Genomic DNA, 18,973 nt, shown 5'->3' with positions numbered 1-18,973 from the left:
CAGTCGGTCCGCACATTATATTAAGCACATATTTTTTGCTTATGTGTTTTAAGCCACACATTTTATTACATCAAACACCCTTTTGGAGAGACCCCCCTTGTTTTTTCATTCCACTTAAAGCTCTGGAAACAACACCATGTCACAGTCACCCCACGTCAAGGCACTGTGCATCATGCATGACTCATGCCTTCCACTTTTTCAGATTGCCTATGTGCAGGGGCAGAGTGAACCCTGCTCCACCCCACCCCTTGCTTTAGGAACTACAGCGAGGGTGGAGTTCTTGATAGGTCTCATAATTAATTTGAAAAGGTGAGTGAGTAAGTAAGTGAAGGGATGGATGGCTGATAGATGAGTGAAATGATGATGGATGGATGGATGGATGGATGAGTGAAAGGGTGGATGACAGGCAAGTGAATGGGTGGATGGATGAGTGAAATGATGGATGGATTGATGAATTGATAAGCGAAAGGGTGGATTGATGAATGGATAAGTGAAAGGGTGAATGGATGGACGGATGAGTGAAAGGGTGGATGTAAGGCTGGATGAGTGAGTGAAAGGGCAGGTAGATGGACAAAAGTATGGATCGATGAGTGAAGGAGTGAAAAGGTGGATGGATGAGTGATGATATGGATGGATGAATGATAGGTTCAATGGATGGATTCATAAGTGGATGAGTAGATGGATGGGTGGAAGGATGGATGGCTAAGTGAAAGGGGAATTGAAAGAGGAAGGGGGATGGGTAAATGGATGACTGAACTGGTGAATGGCTGGATGGATGAGTTAATGGATGGATGGGTGGAAGAGTGGATGGATGAGTGTGGACAGATAGGGTGAAAGGATGGATGGATGAGTAAAAGGGTGGATTGAGGGATATATAAGTGAAATGATGGATGGAAGGAAACGTGATGGATAGGTTGGTAAATGGATGAATATGGACATTGTTGGGCACATAGATGGAAGGACAGAATGAATGGTGAAAGACTGAATGATGGATGAAAGTATGATTACACATTGTAAGCCCTATTATCTTAAGCAACATTTCCTAAACATTGACTTTCCCATTTATATAAGTGATTGTCTCTTTATAATATGTGTGTGTTGTAACCACTCCAAACCTCTGCCCCACATACTTGGGATGAGTAGCACTGTAGAAGAAATTGAATACACATGAGGGAGGGTGTATTTGAAGATGAGGGGTGCCATTGGAGGGTGGTATCCAGGCCAGACTGGCCGGACCAGGCATCAAGTGTTTTCTCTTGGAGCTGGAAAGTTCGGGCGGTTTTATAACCACAAACAGACCAGCACATTTGCTTAAAGCTGCGCGCATACTGACAAACCATGAAGTGCACAATTATCTCAACCTAAAACTTATTTTCACTTGTACTTTAGTGGTTGTCTATTTACTTACTTATATATGTAAATGTAAATGTAAATGTGTTTCGATTTATATAGCGCAACACTTTAACCTAGGGGTCTCAAGGCGCTTGCTTAGGGAACCCGTCCTGGTATTCCCCTGTGAGATACCCCGGCCGGGTATCCACAAGGTGAAAGCCAGGCATCCCGCCGCGAGGGGCCGTAGTGGAGATTAAGCAAGCTATTGCCCAGAGTCGCAGAGTGTGACCCCGTGAGTCGAGTAGGCACCGGAGCGAGAATTGTCGACTCCGTGGAATTTTTGAGCCCGAGACCCGCCGAGGCGGGGAATCGAACCCTGGTCCACGGCCGATCTAAGCTTCCGGGTCTGCCGCCTCTAACCACTGAGCCACGCTTCTCCACATATACTATTGCGCAACCTTCTCTGATGTGTCTGTAAACCTTACCTTTTGTCCTGAATTTTGACCCGCTGTCCTGAATTTTTGTCCTGAATTTTTGTCCCGAATTTTGACCCTTTGTCCTGAATTTTTACACTCACTGTCCTGAATTTGCACCCATGCCAGTTGGTCACCCTAGACATCACGGCGACCCCTCCAGGTGCCAGTGGTTGGGGGGGGGGGGGGGAGGCGGTGATCCTCAGCGTGCAGATGGAAGCAGGGGGCTACCAATGACAGAGGCGACAAGTGTAGGCGCCCTGCAACCCACTCATCACCACCACAAGAAGGAAGAAAAGAACCAGATCAGCTCATCGACCCAACTTCTAGAAAAAAACTTTCAGACGCCATGGAAACACAGCAGCATTTGCCGTTTGCGAGTCTGTCAAATTAGATTTGTACAATAAACCCATTTGAAAAGGAAACTGCATTAAATGTCTGCCCCATCACAGTCACCACTCTGCGTCTTCAATTCCTCGTTCACCCCTCTTTTAAACCTCACGTCAACTCGTCTCCCTCAAATTTCGGAAGGGGGGCTAATTCATCCAGCCAAAGCCATGTGTCAGCTCTGCACATGCCTGAGGGAGGCCTTTTATCCCCCTCTAGGGAAGGACAGCTGTTACAATCAAAGAAGATCCATAGTCTGTAGGTATATTTGGATCATAAGTTTATTGGAGATAATCAAGAGTCAATCAAGAGACCCCACCAGGAGCAGTTCCACTGCTCAGCCCTTCAAGCCAACTGACATCTGCTTACTCAACAACCCACCAACATTCCAATTACATCATCAAGGGCCAAGCAGGGCAGCAGGGGGAAAACACAGGGAGGATGTACAAGACATGTACATTACAACACATCCCCCTTTTATCAAAATCAACAAATGTAAAATAAGCAAACATGCAAAACAAATCACAGAAAGTAAAACTGCAAAGATGTAATAGCACGAAGAGAGTGTTAAGAAAATTAAGAAACAAAGAATTTTCAGACTTTACAGACACAACAACAGAGGCAAACCAACCTCACCCCACCTCCTTCCAAAAGGAAAATACAATGAGAATGAGGGGAAACACCTCCCCAAAATCTAGAAACATAATGTAAAGGGTAAATCACCACCCATTGGGAAAACATACATCCCAAAAAACCACAGAAAATAAGAAAAAGGGCAAATCACCTCCCAATTGGGAAAAAACATTTCCCAAAGACACAAAAACCAGCAAAATAGGGCAAATAACCACCCAATTAGGGAAAAAACTCTTCCCAAAAACCTAGAAAAACTAATGGGGAGACAGACTAAAGTCACCCACAACCAAGATAACGGCACATGGCCTATGGAGCAACTAACTACGTTGCTCACAACCAAATGAGAGCACAAAAACTCCCAGACACTCAAACAAAACCATAAATACCACATCTCACAGGAGGTAAAAACAAAATACAAAGGGTAAAACCAGAAGCAAATAAGAGAATCAACAATAAGAATCAACTTCTCTTGTGCGTACCCGTCACGCACACTCCAACGCTAAACACACAACCACATACAGCATACCAAAAACTAGACAAGGAAAACAGTGTACAACCACTACAGCATACACCACAGATACCACTCTCACACACCACCTTTTTTCCATTCACAAACAATAACAGCATAGCATACCACCAACTCCATGGATGCAACATGTGCTGCTAGCCCTCTTGCAAAATACCACAATACAAAAAGTACCCTCAAACCAGAGTAACAACCCAGTCATCACCACACAACAAATTGGAACCACTGAGAAACGTTACACCCCCATGAAAAATATCTAAAACACTGTAAAAGAATGGTTTCATGACAAGATCAACATAACAATATAATGTAAGCATTTGTTAAAATTATAAACATTCTTCCTTCAGCAGTCTTGACCACCTTGGCTCCTAAATATAGTTTAAAACACCGGAGCTCGATTATTGCTCCCGAGCCATTCCACAACAGTGTTGGAAAACTAGTAACAGTACCTTTAGAAAAGACAAAGTCGAAGTATTTCTCCAGAAATGTGCAGCAGTACGCAGAATCCAATAATCAAAAACAAACTTAGCTGAAGGAAATCGAAACGCTCCTCTTGTTGACATTAAAGCGTTAATGACGTTAAAGCGTGGTGACATTGCACGCAAAAGGCACAGTCGGCCAGTCATGAAGCACGAGACAAAACAGAACGTGCTAAATCAGGCAGAAGAAACAATGGTCAAAAGCGAGGAAAATAGAGCTGCGCCAGAGAAGTCAGGTCAGCGAAGGCAGCTGGAGCAGAAGGGCGCGCTCGGCAACGGTATGTGTGGCCGTTCGAATTTCAAAATAAAAGTCGATCTCACAAGCCACCCCTCGCTGTGGCATTTAAAGTAAAACAGAACAGCTTGCAGATGTTATACAGTGAGGCAGGCCACATTAAAACTGGCTTTGAGGATTTTGGAGACATCCAAAACGTGACCACACAGATTGCTGCTCAACACTTCAGTCACAGTTGTTCCCAAACAAGAGCTGATAAATCCGGTATGAGAAGCAGGCAAGTAATAAAAACCACACTCTCTTTTCACGTTACTCACAGCAACAGTTCTGCATCTCTTCAGACAGCTCATCCAAAGACACTGAAACTGGCACTTACGTGAATAGGGCGACCGATGACATGGTCACTGGTGGGGTCTTTGCGGTGCCAGGTTTCATTAAATTCAAATGCAGTCTAGATTCCTAAGTTACTTGCAAGTCAGAAGTCCAAATCCATTGAAGTAGCACGCAGGTTCTTTTACAACGTCGCCAGTGTTACAATCAAAGAAGATCCATAGTCTGTAGGTATATTTGGATCATAAGTTTATTGAAGATAATCAAGAGTCAATCAAGAGACCCCACCAGGAGCAGTTCCACTGCTCAGCCCTTCAAGCCAACTGACATCTGCTTACTCAACAACCCACCAACATTCCAATTACATCATCAAGGGCCAAGCAGGGCAGCAGGGGGAAAACACAGGGAGGATGTACAAGACATGTACATTACAACAACAGCTATGGAGCCGCTTAAGCTCATATTAATAGTTCATATTCACAATCTCTGTCTCTGATGTGGCTTCTTGTGTCCTCCAGTCTCACCTCTCAATCTCTGCCCCCTTCCACCCAGCACGCCCAGTTCTAATCGTAGAAAACTCCCTTTGCTTTTCTCAGCTCACTGCCGTCGGCTGGCTTTGTTTCTATTCATAAAAGCCTTCTCTTCTGTGTTACGATCGTCGTCCTTTTAAAATGTGTTTCTGTTTCCCTCTAAATCTCTCCGTAAATTAGAAGTTCACCTTTTCCCTTATTTTCAATAATCAGCTATGTTTCCTTCCACCATATTGTGTCCCTACACTATGTTCTCTGCACCAGAAAGCTAGTTCTTCCTCAGCTCTCTTTAGTGCACCTCTGTTCTGTGGTCTTATGCTGCCCCTTTATCTGAAGCATAGTGCGTCCTGGCGGTGGCCTGAAGTCCGCAGGTGTGGTCTGCCCCCGCTCTTACATTCACCACTTGTGCCTCTCCGTTCCGCTATGCCTGCCGCTCGTTCCTTTCCTCTCAGAGGCTCGGTTTTCCCCAGTGTTCCACAATGATGTTCAGGGTCTTCCTTTTATGTTCACGTCTGCTGTTTCACGCCCTTGCTCTTTTAATTAACCTCCTTCCTTTGTGTTTCAGCCTGTATCCCCTTTTCTAGTGTTTCATCCTGCCTCTAATATAGTCCTTGTGCTTCAGCCTGTGTCTCTCTTTCCCTTTGCCTCAGCCCGTGTATCTCTTTCCCTTGTGCTTCAGCCTGTGTCTCTCTTTCCCTTGTGCTTCAGCCCGTGTCTCTATTTCCCTTGTGCTTCAGCCTGTGTCTCTCTTTCCCTTGTGCTTCAGCCCGTGTCTCTATTTCCCTTGTGCTTCAGCCTGTGTCTCTCTTTCCCTTGTGCTTCAGCCCGTGTCTCTTTCCCTTGTGCTTCAGCCTGTGTCTTACTTTCCCTTGTGATTCAGCCCGTGTCTCACTTTCCCTTGTGCTTCAGCCCGGGTCTCACTTTCCCTTGTGCTTCAGCCCGTGTCTCACTTTCCCTTGTGCTTCAGCCCTTGTCTCTTTCCCTTGTGCATCAGCCTGTGTCTCTCTTTCCCTTGTGCTTCAGCCTGTGTCTCTCTTTCCCTTGTGCTTCAGCCGGTCTCTCTCGTTCCCTTGTGTTTCAGCCCATGTCTCTTTCCTTTGTGTTTCAGCTTGTGTTTTCTTTTTTTACTTTAATAAGTGCGGCGTCATCTTCACGGACACCGCGCTATGCAATGCAATAGGTGTTTCGTTTGGTATTGTAAATAACAATGCCTTTTAATTCTTTTAACCCCTCCTACGCTCATGACGAGCTCAGCTAAAATGTGCATATTTTCTGCCTTTTGTTGTCTCTCGTAGGAATATGTTGGTATGCCAGTGGTAAGTATGGTATATAGGGACGCTCTTGTCTTTACTCGTGAAAGTAATCAGCGTAGTATGTCCTCACTACTCTTGTGATGTGCATATTTATAATGGCGCTGATAGATTCAGGGCCAACGTTTTCTTTTGAATACATTTTATGTTTCATCCTACATTAAAGTCCTCCTAGACTATGTGTTTTAGGGTGTAGGTTTTCTTCTTCTGAGCAGACTGCATATCTACATTTTTATGAAATGTACTTTACTTTTTGGAAAATTGTGAGAGTAAAACTCTGAGTTTATTGCGTATTCTTTGGAAGACACAAGTTTGTTGCCTTCTCTGTGGAGGGGATAAGTCATTCATTGGTTCATTCCTACAACATATGGGCTGACCTCTGTATCTCACGCTGTGGGGTAAGTAGAGTTAGAAACAATCTGATGGAGACTTCAAGATGCAATTTCCTTACCTGTATTCAGTCATATAATTTATGGTTGGAATTTTTTGGTATTATAAGAAGCTCTTCTTGTTGCTATCCCACAATGCTTTTTGCATCTGTCTGGAGTTTATTTACTATCTGCCTTTTTGGGTATGCATCATTTTTACTGTGTTTTACAAGTCCTTGATAAATCATGGCTGTTGCTTCTTGAAGGGGGCTTGTGATCAAATTGTGTTTTGTATCACAAGTGTTGTTACATGCACTTGTTGCTAAGATTAATTTGATATATGATTTCCTTTAATACTGCACTAATAGGTGCGTTCCCTTTTCTTCTTTCACTTACCTTGGTATTTTGCGCATGCCCACGACTCTGAGTCATGTTCAGACTTCCGCACCGTGACACTAAAGGCCATGTAGGAGCAGGCTTTGTAGATACCTGTGGTCCTGCAGTAAATGTGGACCAGCAATGCCCTATGTGTTGTCAGACCACTCTGAGTCTATTGTGACACAATTTTATGTATAAATTATGTATATGTCCAGGTGATACACCTTTGTGGGAATTTGTTTATGACTGGCATCATTGAAGAAGACCAATATTAAATTCAAACCTGTTAGTGTCATTTTAGTCTCTTTACAGTACATTATGCAACCTTAGCCTGGTCATTTTGTTCAAACAAAATTCTCAATACCATGGAGGTATTATTGTTCATCTTTCTTTTGATGTTTATTCATCTTGGTGTAATGGAATGAGGCCTGACCATCCTTCTTTTGGGTTTTATCAGGACAGTTCTTTCTCTGATGTTTCTTTATTGTTGTGAGGGATGTGGATTACATGGCTATTGTCTTGCACTCAGCCCTTTCAGTCAATGAATTTCTTTCCCCTTTGGGGATAGAGGTTAATGTCTGATAACTGACAGATGGTACTTTAGAGTTTTTTCCCCATTTTCCTTCAAGGGCAGATTCTCTCAAGCCTATAGGGATGGTTTTTTTAATGTTCTGTGACAGTGATCATGGATTCTATGAAGAACCAAGCTCTTGTTCTGCTATTCCTACTTACAGTTGGTTGGTTTGTAGTCATGACAGACTGGTTTTCTTTGAGAACTTTTGTAGGATTGGTTCGCAGACACTCCTCTTGGGGTTATAGCTATGGTATTTAATTCAAAAGTTAAGGCATCTGCGCCTATATGTCTCTATCAGATATAAAAGTTACTTGCCTTCGCTAACGTATTAGCTGGTAGAGACACAGTCTATCCACAGATTCATTAACTCCCTGCCCATCCTCACCACTCTGCAAGTGTCCTATGAGGTAGGGGTTATACCCTTTTTCAGTTCTGGTTTTATATACCGGTGATCACTATCTCAACTTCTGTTGGGACTTAACAGACCACGTGGCCAGGCTCATAGGTTTTGCTTAGATGTTACCATACCGTCCATTTCCATATGTGTGCAGTCGGTAGGGTAAGGAGTGTTCTCTATTTCCCACTGGATTGGTTATCAGTGGGTGGTATTGATTTATTTGTTCTTTCTTCGAAAGTCTTGGGTATAATCATACCTTGCATTGGCACTGTCAATATGTCACATAATGGGGTGAATCTGAAAGAGGCCATTACCTATAGATTCCTTTCCTTAGATTTGACCCCAGGCGTCAGATTGGATCCTGAAAATAAAATTTGTAGCAGTACCACCTGTGCATCGGTAGGTGGCATCGGTCGACTCCACATTCGGCGTTTTGGTCGCCGGGATGACGGTGCAGTGTCTACTTAGACGCAGCCCCTGCACACTTACGTCAGTTCTTCCATTTCCGCGCCAGCCAGCACAGATCCAGAGGAAGCGTTCTCCTATTCACTTTTTCGACTTTTGTTGACAACTTTTTTGAGTCTATCGACTCCTGGTGCACGAGGGATGTCCCGCTGTCGGCCCGGTTTCAAGCCCTGTGACTTCTGTCACAGTTTGATTTCGGGAACCAATCCGCACTGTGTGTGCCTTTAGTGCCTGGAGCGCTACCACGACCTGACGTCGTGCTCCTACTGTCAGGCCCTGAATCCGAAGTCTTCGCGGAAGCTGTACCAAAAGCTTTTCGAGGCCCGGCAGCCTGCTCTGCATCGTTTGAGGTCCCGCTCGAGGAGCCATCATCATTCGAAGTTAAAGCACAAAAAGAAGGCGAAGAGGCATAGTCGCTCTTCGCCTTCTCCCCATCCGTCCGCCAAATCAACACAGGACCCGAGGCGTCGCTGCTCCCCGGCTCCGTCTTCGGAGCGCGGTGGGACGGCCCCACGCTTCCCTCCCTTTCTGGGAGCTGAAGCCTCCCCTGCTCGAGTTCGTGCCTTTTACGAATCCCTCCACTCCATCTTTGAACAGCTCGACTCTCCCGGCAGGCCTTTGGGCCCAACAGATTTGGCTGTGGGCCCTAGGCCTTCGATGCCGGGGGCTTCGGCGCCGCAGGGCCCCCCTGGATCCTGGCCTGGATCCGGATAGGCGCCAGTCAACCTCGGGGTACCTTCCCCAGCACCGATTCCAGTGGTGACGCCGGCGTCGACCCCAGCCTCACCCCTGACTTGGACACGGCACCGGACCGACGTCGACTCATGTCTGTAATGGCACCGGAGGGTACTTTAGTACTGCTGTTCATCCCTGGCATTCTCTGCCACCCTGAGTGGCAGCCAGAGGAGGGTGAGAAGGACTGGGAAGGGTCTGGTGATCCTCTAGCAGACCAACTTGAGGAGCCTGACTGGTGAGAGTAGTTGGGTGATGCCAGTGGTGTGTATCCCTCCCCTACCATGGCTATGTAGGAGGGAGCCTCCTACGCTGTGGTGTTGCGTAGGGCGGCTGAGGCCTTGGGCCTTGAGCTTCCTACAGTGACAGTCAGTACTCACCTCCTGACTGAGGTGCTTCGGCCAGCAGCGGCCTCTTTGGAGCCCCTGCTGCCTTCTAATGAGGCCCTCCCTGACACACTTCTGGGCACTTGGTCCTAGCCCAGCACAGGAATAGGATGATTGCCCAATGCCACTGCCCAGCCCTGGACGACCCTTTTTTCCTCTCCCAACACCCTACCCCCGAAAGCTCAGGGGTACAAGCCTCAACATCCAAAGGCGTGTTCCCTACTGCTCCCCAATATAGGGAGTCTAAGAAGCTAGACCATCTTCCTAAAGAAGGTGTCACTCAATCAGACAGGGCCACTAAACGTGGAAAGGAACTAGAAAGTTTCATAAATGCGCATACCCTAATGGATATTATGGACATAAGTAAAACTAGTGAACCCACATATATTCCAACCTTCAGAGGCAGAGACTTTTCAAGCACGGTGGACTATATCTTTATATCTGTAGAACTATTAGATAGTCACCCAGGCTAGAGTTCTAGAAACAGCCTTTGGGGACCATAATGCACTGGAAGTCACCATTAGATTAGGACCTTCCCAAGCACCCGCTCGCACTCTCGGAGCCAGGGATATCATGCCTTCAACTAACAACTTAAGGCTGAAGTGGAAAGGGGTGGACAGTGGTTGCATTATGAACACAATTATAAATAACCACCAACCAATAGTTGATTCGTGCTCACTTACTGATGGGAATCATCAAAGGATAGTCAAAGACTTTTCAAATCTTTGTAATGTTATAAAGACTCTTCTAACTGTCCCCAACAAAAAACACAATTACGAGCCTAGGTGGTTCGACAGTCGCTGTTCAGCGGCAAATAAGGCTCTTCGTAGGGCTTTAAATTCCAAACCTAGAAGCCAAATAGAAGTACGGACCGCTAGACAAACCTATAAAACAACTATAGGGATAAGGAAGGCTGCTATAGTGGAAGAACATTGGAAGGAATTAACTGGTCCCTATTCCTGACACCTGGTCAACAAGCATAATAGTCCCTATCTATAAAAAGGGCGAAAGATCTGACCCTGCAAATTACAGGCCCATTTCGCTCTTGGACAACACCTTGAAAATTCTGGGCCGGGTGTTGTATAACGAAGTGAATGACTGGGCTGAGGAAGCAGGGGTGGTGGACAGATGCCAAATGGGTTTTAGAAGCAAGGTTGGGACAACTGAACAATGTTTGAACCTCAACCTTATAATTGGCAAATACAACATAGCTAGGGTCTCACCTATTTATCTAGCATTTATGGACTTATCGTCCGCATTCGACTTGGTAAACAGGTCAAAACTGTGGGCGACCCTCCTGTCCTATGGCCTAGACGAACCTTTGGTGCATTTCCTGGCTTATCTACATGCAGACACTAAAGCACAGGTACGGATTGGTATGGAGGGTGAGATCTCAGGGGCAATCAAGGTTGGAAGAGGCGTCCGACAGGGGTGCGTTTTAGCACCCCTGCTGTTCATCATTTATATAAACAGACTGAGCGACTCTCTGAAAAAGACGACCACTGATGCCCCGAGAATCCAAGGGAGATTGCTACCCGCACTTCTGTACGCCGACTTTGCGGTGATTATGGGCTTAACACCAAATGCCCTACGTGCCCTGGTTAAGAATTTTGCACATTATATGGGGAATCTGGATCTTAAAGTGAATTTTCAAAAATCTTTTATTATGACCTGCGGGCCAGGGGCCAAACATCTTAATTCTATTTCTATAGGACAAGATAAGTTGTATTCTACAAAATCATTTCCTTACTTAGGTATGGTCTTTGCTGCGAACGGCCTGTGGAGTGGGCATCTCGCCCACGCCACAGGCAAGTTCTCAAAGACCATAAACTCAATCCTTTCCCTCCCACGGCCAAAGAGGACTGAAACAACCAATGCAATTTTGAAGATATACAGACTGCGGTGTGCCCCGGTAGCAACCTATGGCGCTGAGATTTGGGGATAGTGAAAACACCCAGCCTGCAGACAGAAGAGAATCGGCTATGCAGGAAACTACTGGGAGCCCCAATTTCCTCATCCGGGTACATCTGCCATGCTGAACTCAACTTGCCCTATATAACTGACTTCATCGCTACAAGGCCCGCCCTATTCTGGCTGGCTATTTGGGCCAATGACCGTGCCACCTTAACACAGGAAATCTTGAAGGAGTGTTTAGCCTGCGATAAAGGAATGAGTATTCCGTGGCTTCGGGCGACACAGGAAAGCCTGAACAGCATAGGCAAAATCCACCTTTTTAACGATCCCTCCCAGATTAAGAGTACGGATAAAAAGGATGTACAATTTGAACTTTATGCCCTCCTCAGGGAAAAGAGGTTGGAGGAAGAATTGCAAAAACAAACTGTTAAGTCATATGTGAATAACGTAAACAATGACCCAACTCCACAACAAATTCCTTTATACTTAAGACTTCCAATAACTAATTGGGAAAGATCGTTACTATTTCGCCTGAGAGCTGGGACTATAAAATACTCACTTTGCTTTCCTATGGGCCACAGTATGATGAATTCCGGAAATATGCCTTGCCCCTGTCCCTGCGATGGACTTAGTAGACAAAATGATTTACATTTCTTTTTTAATTGTAAATTTTATATGAAATATATCAAATGGTTTTTAGCCCCATATTTTAAAAAACACAGACCAGTTTCCCTGATTGATTCAATGCTCTATGCTTTTAAAACTAGAAAATGATGAATTGATTTTCCGTGTAAGTTCATTTCTGCAAGTTATCTCTCACACACGCAAAACGATGGAATCTCCCTGAAAAGTTTATGCGTTGCACAGTTCCCAATGCCTTTGCACTTTAGTAATTGTATTGCACTGACTGTTTACACCTATGCTTGTATGCTCTTTTTTTGTAGTCTTTAATTACTTGTGAAAATTCTGTAACTCTTTTAAATGTATTTTTAAATTTGTTGCTTTTATGGATTTGTTGAAATCCGAATAAAGTATTTTTGAATTGAATTGAAATTGACCATCTTGGGAAGATGATGTTCTCCTCTGCCAGCTTGGGACTGTGGTTTGTGAACACTGCATGTCTCCTTGGCCATTACACACACTCTGTGTGGGACACGTTTGCGCAAATTCTGCCACTGTGCATAGAGGAGGCCCAGGCCGTGCTCACCCTGTGGAAGAAGGTAGAGACGCAGCAAAGTTTGCCATCCGGTGTGGGCTAGATACCGCTGACTAGTGAATGTTGGGTGCATAGTGGCAAAAAGAGACTTAGTCAAGCGATGGGGCAGCAAAATCGAACCTAGCTGCAAACCTGGGTGACCGGGATTGAACAGATGCATACACATTGAGAGTTGTATAAAGACCGAAGTTAACCGCACACATGTGAGGAGATTTGTGGGTGGGGGGGTCAGAAATTGACAACTAAGGGTATCCTGCAGAGCGACTGGGATAAAGGTGAAGGGGACATGAAGACATAAGCGCACTTGAGAAGGTGAGGCAGCGAGGAAGGACAAGCACGCACGCGCGCTCTCTCGGGATGGGGGAAGGAAATGTCTCTTAGGCTAGAGATACGTATTTTTATGGGGTCTTTACTATATGTATTCTTCAAAGGATTTTTGGGTTGTTGGGTTAGAGGGGCTGAGAGGAATTAAGGCTGGGAATGTTGTGAAAGAAGTGTCAATATATTTTTGACAGTTTTTTTAATCTTTATATAATAATAGGAAAATATATTGTTGAAAAAATAATGAATCTAGGAACATTTGTCCTTAATAGTTGACCATATTAAGTGTCCCTGTCTATCAGTCTAGTTGATAAGGATGTTACATTATAAATCCTGTAAATAACATTGATGCGTGTAAGGAACTTACAAACACATTTTAGTTGCTATTACAAATGGTGTATTGACAGTGCGATTTTGTTTTCGTTTAGGGAACGATTGATCGGTTTGCTGATGACAGCCTGTGATCTCTGCTCGGTCACAAAGCTGTGGCCAGTGACCAAACTGACAGCGAACGATATTTATGCAGAGTTCTGGTCTGAGGTAAGTATGCTCCCTGTAAATTCATTTCTGCGCATGTTTGAAACAAAAGTTTGCACAGGGACGTTGATGTAGAAACCGTTCTTTTTTTTCTTCAAGTCTTCACTAAATTATTGGATATATATGGAAATTATGGGTAAATATAAGGACGTGATCCTGTCTTGTACTATATATATATATATATATATATATATATATATATATATATATATATATATATATACATACTAAAAAGCCCAAAGGTTACAGTGATGTTATAGTTAGACTGACACTGGTGAGATGTCATCAGTGATGTCACTCACCACATAATGAGTGATGTAATATGTGAGGTCAAAAGCAGTGTATTGCGGGGGCACAAGTTATAGTTAACTCAGGTAGCTCTAACGGATTAATTTTGTACGAGTGAAATTTCAGCCTGAATATAACGTCCCTGTAACCTTTGGGGTTTTTTTTATTGAATTTCTGAAGTTTTTTTAATTCTATTTGCTAACTATACCATCCCTGTAACCTTTTGGATTTTTCCGTGAATTTCTAAAAGTCTTTTAACTAGCAGTCCCATTTGCAGAGAGGTGGAGAAAGGGAGCTGGGCCTCCAACCAGCTCTCAAGAATTCCACCGCTTTGGACTTACAGGAGTAACCAGTAGGGCTTCTTGGCCCCCAAGGTCCCTCTGGAGCCAAGGGGACTTTACAGAGTACAGATAAGGGTCCCTGAGACAGATAAATAGGGAGAACAGGGGGATATAGTAGCCAACAAATATAATTTCCCTATATATAATTTTCAAAGGGCAGCATATCCACAAATCTACATGTCCCAAAGACCAGTGGTATTGTTTCAAAAGTAAAATTCATTACATTTTCTGATGTAATGTATAACATAAATATAGATAACACATAAGAAAGTGAAATTATAATGAAGGTGTACATCAATAATTATGGAACCCCCATAATCACAATAAGTAGACCAATAAATAGTGTATAATTACAAACTTCAAACCAGATCACAAACATTCAATAAAGCAGGTACATACAAAAAAATCACAAAACAAGAGACAATGATATGCACAAAAATATACAATACAAATATTTGCAAACACAGGAAAAACACCGACACGAATTTCGGAGGTGATAGATTTTATGCCAATTCCTTCATCAGGGCGCTGTGAGCATATGTAGGGTGGTGGCCAGCAACCTTCCTGGATACAATTACTGTTCCTCAATGTACAGTAAAAGGGGTTCAATAAATATACATATTACATAGGTTGGGTAAAAAAGATGTCATCTGGTGACAGAGAGTATTATAGCTGTAACAGGTCAATGTCGGTAGCTCTTCTTTCCCCCCCTAAAACGGGATGCTAAGGGTAGCTGTACTGCCTTGTCATTGAAGAACAAAAAATGGAAAGTGGTCAACGGAATATATACCAATATAGAAAAGCCTCAATAGCGAACATTCAAATAGCGCAGTACAGCTACAACATGGTGAGGCTAAATGCCAATGGGACCATCCGGCAACAGATGCAGCCTGGAATGAGGAGTTGCTAAATCACACAAGGGGAGTTTGAAATACTCAGCTCCTCCTTCTTCTGACGAATGAGTCACGGCAACGGATAGGGCTGTCCGTACGATCTGGTTTAAAGTTTGTAATTATACACTATTTATTGGTTTACTTATTGTGATTATGTGGCTCCATAATTAATGATGTACACTTTCATGACCTTTATAATAATTTCACTTTGTGTTATCTATATGTATGTATTACATCAGAAAATGTAATACATTTTACTTTTTAGACAATACCACTGATCTTTGGGATATGTCAATTGGTGGATATACTACCCTTTGAAAATTATATACAGGGAAATTGTACTTGTTGTTGGGACTTTATCCATCAACTAGTAGTGCACCGGGAGGCCCATTTGCAGAGTGGTCGAGAAATGGGGCGTGGCCTCTGACAACTTCTCAGCAATCCTGCTGTGTGGGGCTTACTGGAGATAACAGGAGGGGTAGTTGGCCCCCAAAGACATCCTTGGGGACCTACTACCCCTCCTATTACCTCCAGTAAGTCCCATACAGCATGATTGCTGCATTCTAGTAGGCCACACCCACTTTCTCCACCACTCTGCTAACGCGCCTTCTGGCACGCTCTTGATTGAGGGATGAAGTTCCCATAGCAGCTGAGGGTCCTTGGGGGTCAACTAGCCCACCTGTTAACTCCAGTAAGCCCCACACAGCGGGATTGCTGAGAGGTGGTCAGAGGCCATGCACCATTTCTCCACCGCTCTGCAAACACGGCTCCTGGCACGCTGCTGCTTGGGTGATGAAGTCCACTCTAGTCCTGACCCCCTCAGGACGCAAGGGGACCTCACCGCCCCACCAGCAGTGCACTGAGAAACAAGTTTGCAGATTGATGGAAAAAGGGGCATGGCCTCTGATCACCTCTCAGCAAACCCACTGTTTGCGGCTCACTGGAGGTAACCGGTAGGCTAGTTGGCTCCCAAGGACCCTCACCAGCGAGGGGATTTTATCTCCCAACCAAAAGCACTCCAGGAGGTGTTTGCAGAGTAGTGGAGAAAAGGGGCGGGCCTCTGGGAGTTGCCTTCTTCGTTTTTGTTTTAGGAAGGCAGGCTGTATGCCCTCCCGCCCCTTTCCCTTGACCCTCTGGGCCCTGGGGACCCCATCCCCTGGGGTCTGACCTATTTTCTATTTTTTGTATTAAAATTCAAAGAGAGGGAGGCCGTGCGGCCCCCATTTTTGGGGCTGATTTAGGCCCAGAGTACCCCATCCCCCAGGGCTATGACTTTGTTTATAAAAGTTTTTTTAAAGAGATGGGGGGGCACCAGGCCCCCCTCTCAGGCCATTTTAGGCCCTGGGGATCCCATCCCCTGGGGCCATTTATTTTATTTTAAGGGAGGGGTGCGCGTGCACCGCCCCTCTCCAGGCCAATTTTTGCCCTGGGGAGCCCTTTCCCTGGGCCCAGACATTTCTTTTTTTTTTTTTTTTTCTTTTAAAGGGGAGAGAGCGCCTCCTTCCCAGGCCTTTTTCAGCCCCAGGAACCCCATCCGCCGGTGCATGGCAATCTAGTAGTAATAATAATAATAATCATCTTTATATGGATAAATAAAATAGAAGATATCCTTAAAAGCATTTCACAGTAATTCCCACAAGTCAGCACGTTTTAAAAAGAAATTTAAGAGCACATTTTAACGACAATTAATCAATGAAGATCATCCGAATCCTGTTGCTCAATTTCTGTTGCCTGTTAAAAATTAAAACGTTATATGACAAGCGACAAAACACCGAACATTAGAACAAAAGGGGTTTGATGTGCTGACAGTTGACAACGTACAACTTATAAAAACAAAACAAATTCAAGAAATTGCTACTAGTTATGCAAAAATACAGTCCAAGTAGAGTAAGACGCTAGTCAGTGACAACAATTATGATAAAATGCAACCGGTTATCAACAATTTTTAAAACTTAGAAGTAAAATACGATTTGTGTTAAACAGCTAGACAGGGGAGAGCAGAGGTTGCTTGTCCTTCCGGGTTTTGCGTGAAGCTGCGGTGTGCGTGGCGTATGTAGGTTGTGAAGGCAATATTTAGAGCTGTATTTTCAGGGCTTAAAGATGTGATAATTGCCTGTTTGCAGGTCCGAACACCCAGCCTATTCCACTCTGCTTTTAGTTTGCGTCTTCATTGGGACATGAGGGCGGGACATAAGCAGACCACATTCTCCAATGTTTCAGCTGTCTTACCGCACCCTCTGCACGTTAAATCTTCCGTACTGCGCCGCCAAGAGGGCAGATCCTTTAAGAATCGCCAATCCCCCATTCTGATGGCCAAAAAACTGTGTTTTAAATGCAGTGAGTAAGTACACAAAAGGTAGATGGCAGGGGATATCCGCCCATAAGAGTTCATAACTGACCATGCATGGCTGCGTTTGGACAGGTGCGCTTTATCAGTAATAAGGGAGCTCATTCTGATGACTTTTTTAATACAGGTTTTAAATGCAGTCGTGCTAGGGTTGAGGGCCCATAGGTCGCCCGCCGACATTTCACGAGTAGAATCCGTGAAAAGGCAGCCGTACGAGCCCTCTGGGTTTTTCTGGCTGATCTCTAACCAAACTAAAGACTCTAAAGTGCCTATATCTGCTATTCTAAGTTTATGACAGAAATTTAAGTATGTGCCGATGTTGGAGGCCTCGTAGTTTAATAAGCCCAGTTCTAGCCTGATCTGGGCTGCGGAGGCAGATTTAGGCAAATGGAGTACTTTTTTATAAATTTTGGTCACAAGCTGATTTAAGGTTGTGTTTAATTTACCCCTGAATATCTCGATGCCATACGTCAAGGTGGGCCAAACTTTTGCTCTCAGGATTTCCAGTAGGAATGAAAGTGTTGGACCAGACAGCTCTTTTGAGGGCTTAGATAGTGATCTGTAGTGTTGTGGCTTTTACTGCAATCTTGTTGCGCTGTTTGGTAAAATTACCCCTAAGGTCATAGTGGACCCCTAGGTATTTGTATGTGTTTCCTGTTGTTAAACTTATATTGTTATATGACCACCCACCACCACCGTTGCGTTTCCTTCCAAAGGTTACTACTTGTTTTTTTTTTTAATTTACCTCAAGTTGGTTCTTAGTGGTATAGCTGTATAGTTTATCCAAAAGCCTTTGCAGCCCGACCCGTGTAAGGCTGAAAAGAACCAGATTGTCGGCATAAAGGAGATTACTTATTGATGAGCCTCCGACCTTAGGGGGGTGACTGTTTATTTCGTCGAGTGTGACCAACAGGTCAGCTATAAATAGGTTGAAGAGAAGGGGGGCCAGCACGCATCCCTGTTTGACACCTCTGGTTGTCATGATTTTCCGCGAGAGATGCGTGCCAGACCCCAGCTTCTCCTGGACCCATGTGTGCGAGTGAGTACAGTTGGATTATCGCTTCCAGGAGTTTTTCAGGAATCCCCCATTTTTAGTTTTTCCCATAGTGCTGCCCTTGGAACCCGGTCGAACGCAGCTTTAAAATCAACAAAACAGTGCACAGCCCTGGATGTTGAGAGCGTTTTGTCGATGATTATGGACAATGTGATTAAGTTGGTCATAGTCCCGGAATTGGCAGTAAAACCGGTTTGGTTCATTGGAATCAGTTCGCGCAGATCTGCCCATGACCTCAGCTCCTTCAGTAGAATTCCTGCGCAATGCTTTGCCTCGATGTCTAGGAGGGCAATTAATCTGTAATTGCTTGGAGTTGCACTGGAGCCTGAATTGTGGATTGGATGGATTATTGCACCGCTCCAAGAGTCCGGAACTATTGAAGTTCTTAGTGCAAAGTTGAAAAGGTTGGTTAAGTGCCCCGACCAAAGAGCAATGTTTGATTTAAACAGACTCTGAGGTAAGCCGTTTGGGCCCGGGGCCCCGTCTGATCTTGCTTTTGACACATCCTTGGTAACCATTTCTTGAGT

The 18,973-nt window shown here is 44.5% G+C and overlaps 1 protein-coding gene across 2 annotated transcripts in view; it reads left to right on the top strand.

Annotated features, from left to right (window-relative positions):
- Positions 1 to 18,973, top strand: part of LOC147708648 (cAMP and cAMP-inhibited cGMP 3',5'-cyclic phosphodiesterase 10A) — a 1,277,009-nt gene that overhangs the window by 1,106,693 nt on the left and 151,343 nt on the right. For both annotated transcript variants that reach the window (XM_086927318.1, XM_086927317.1), the window contains exon 19: positions 13,415 to 13,526. In XM_086927318.1, coding sequence (XP_086783444.1) covers positions 13,415 to 13,526 — 112 coding nt within the window. The remainder of the gene's footprint in view (positions 1 to 13,414; positions 13,527 to 18,973) is intronic.

This window comes from Lissotriton vulgaris, chromosome 6 (genome assembly GCF_964263255.1).
Source record: "Lissotriton vulgaris chromosome 6, aLisVul1.2, whole genome shotgun sequence".
NCBI lineage: Eukaryota > Metazoa > Chordata > Amphibia > Caudata > Salamandridae > Lissotriton > Lissotriton vulgaris.
This window is presented reverse-complemented; position numbering and strand designations above follow the sequence as displayed.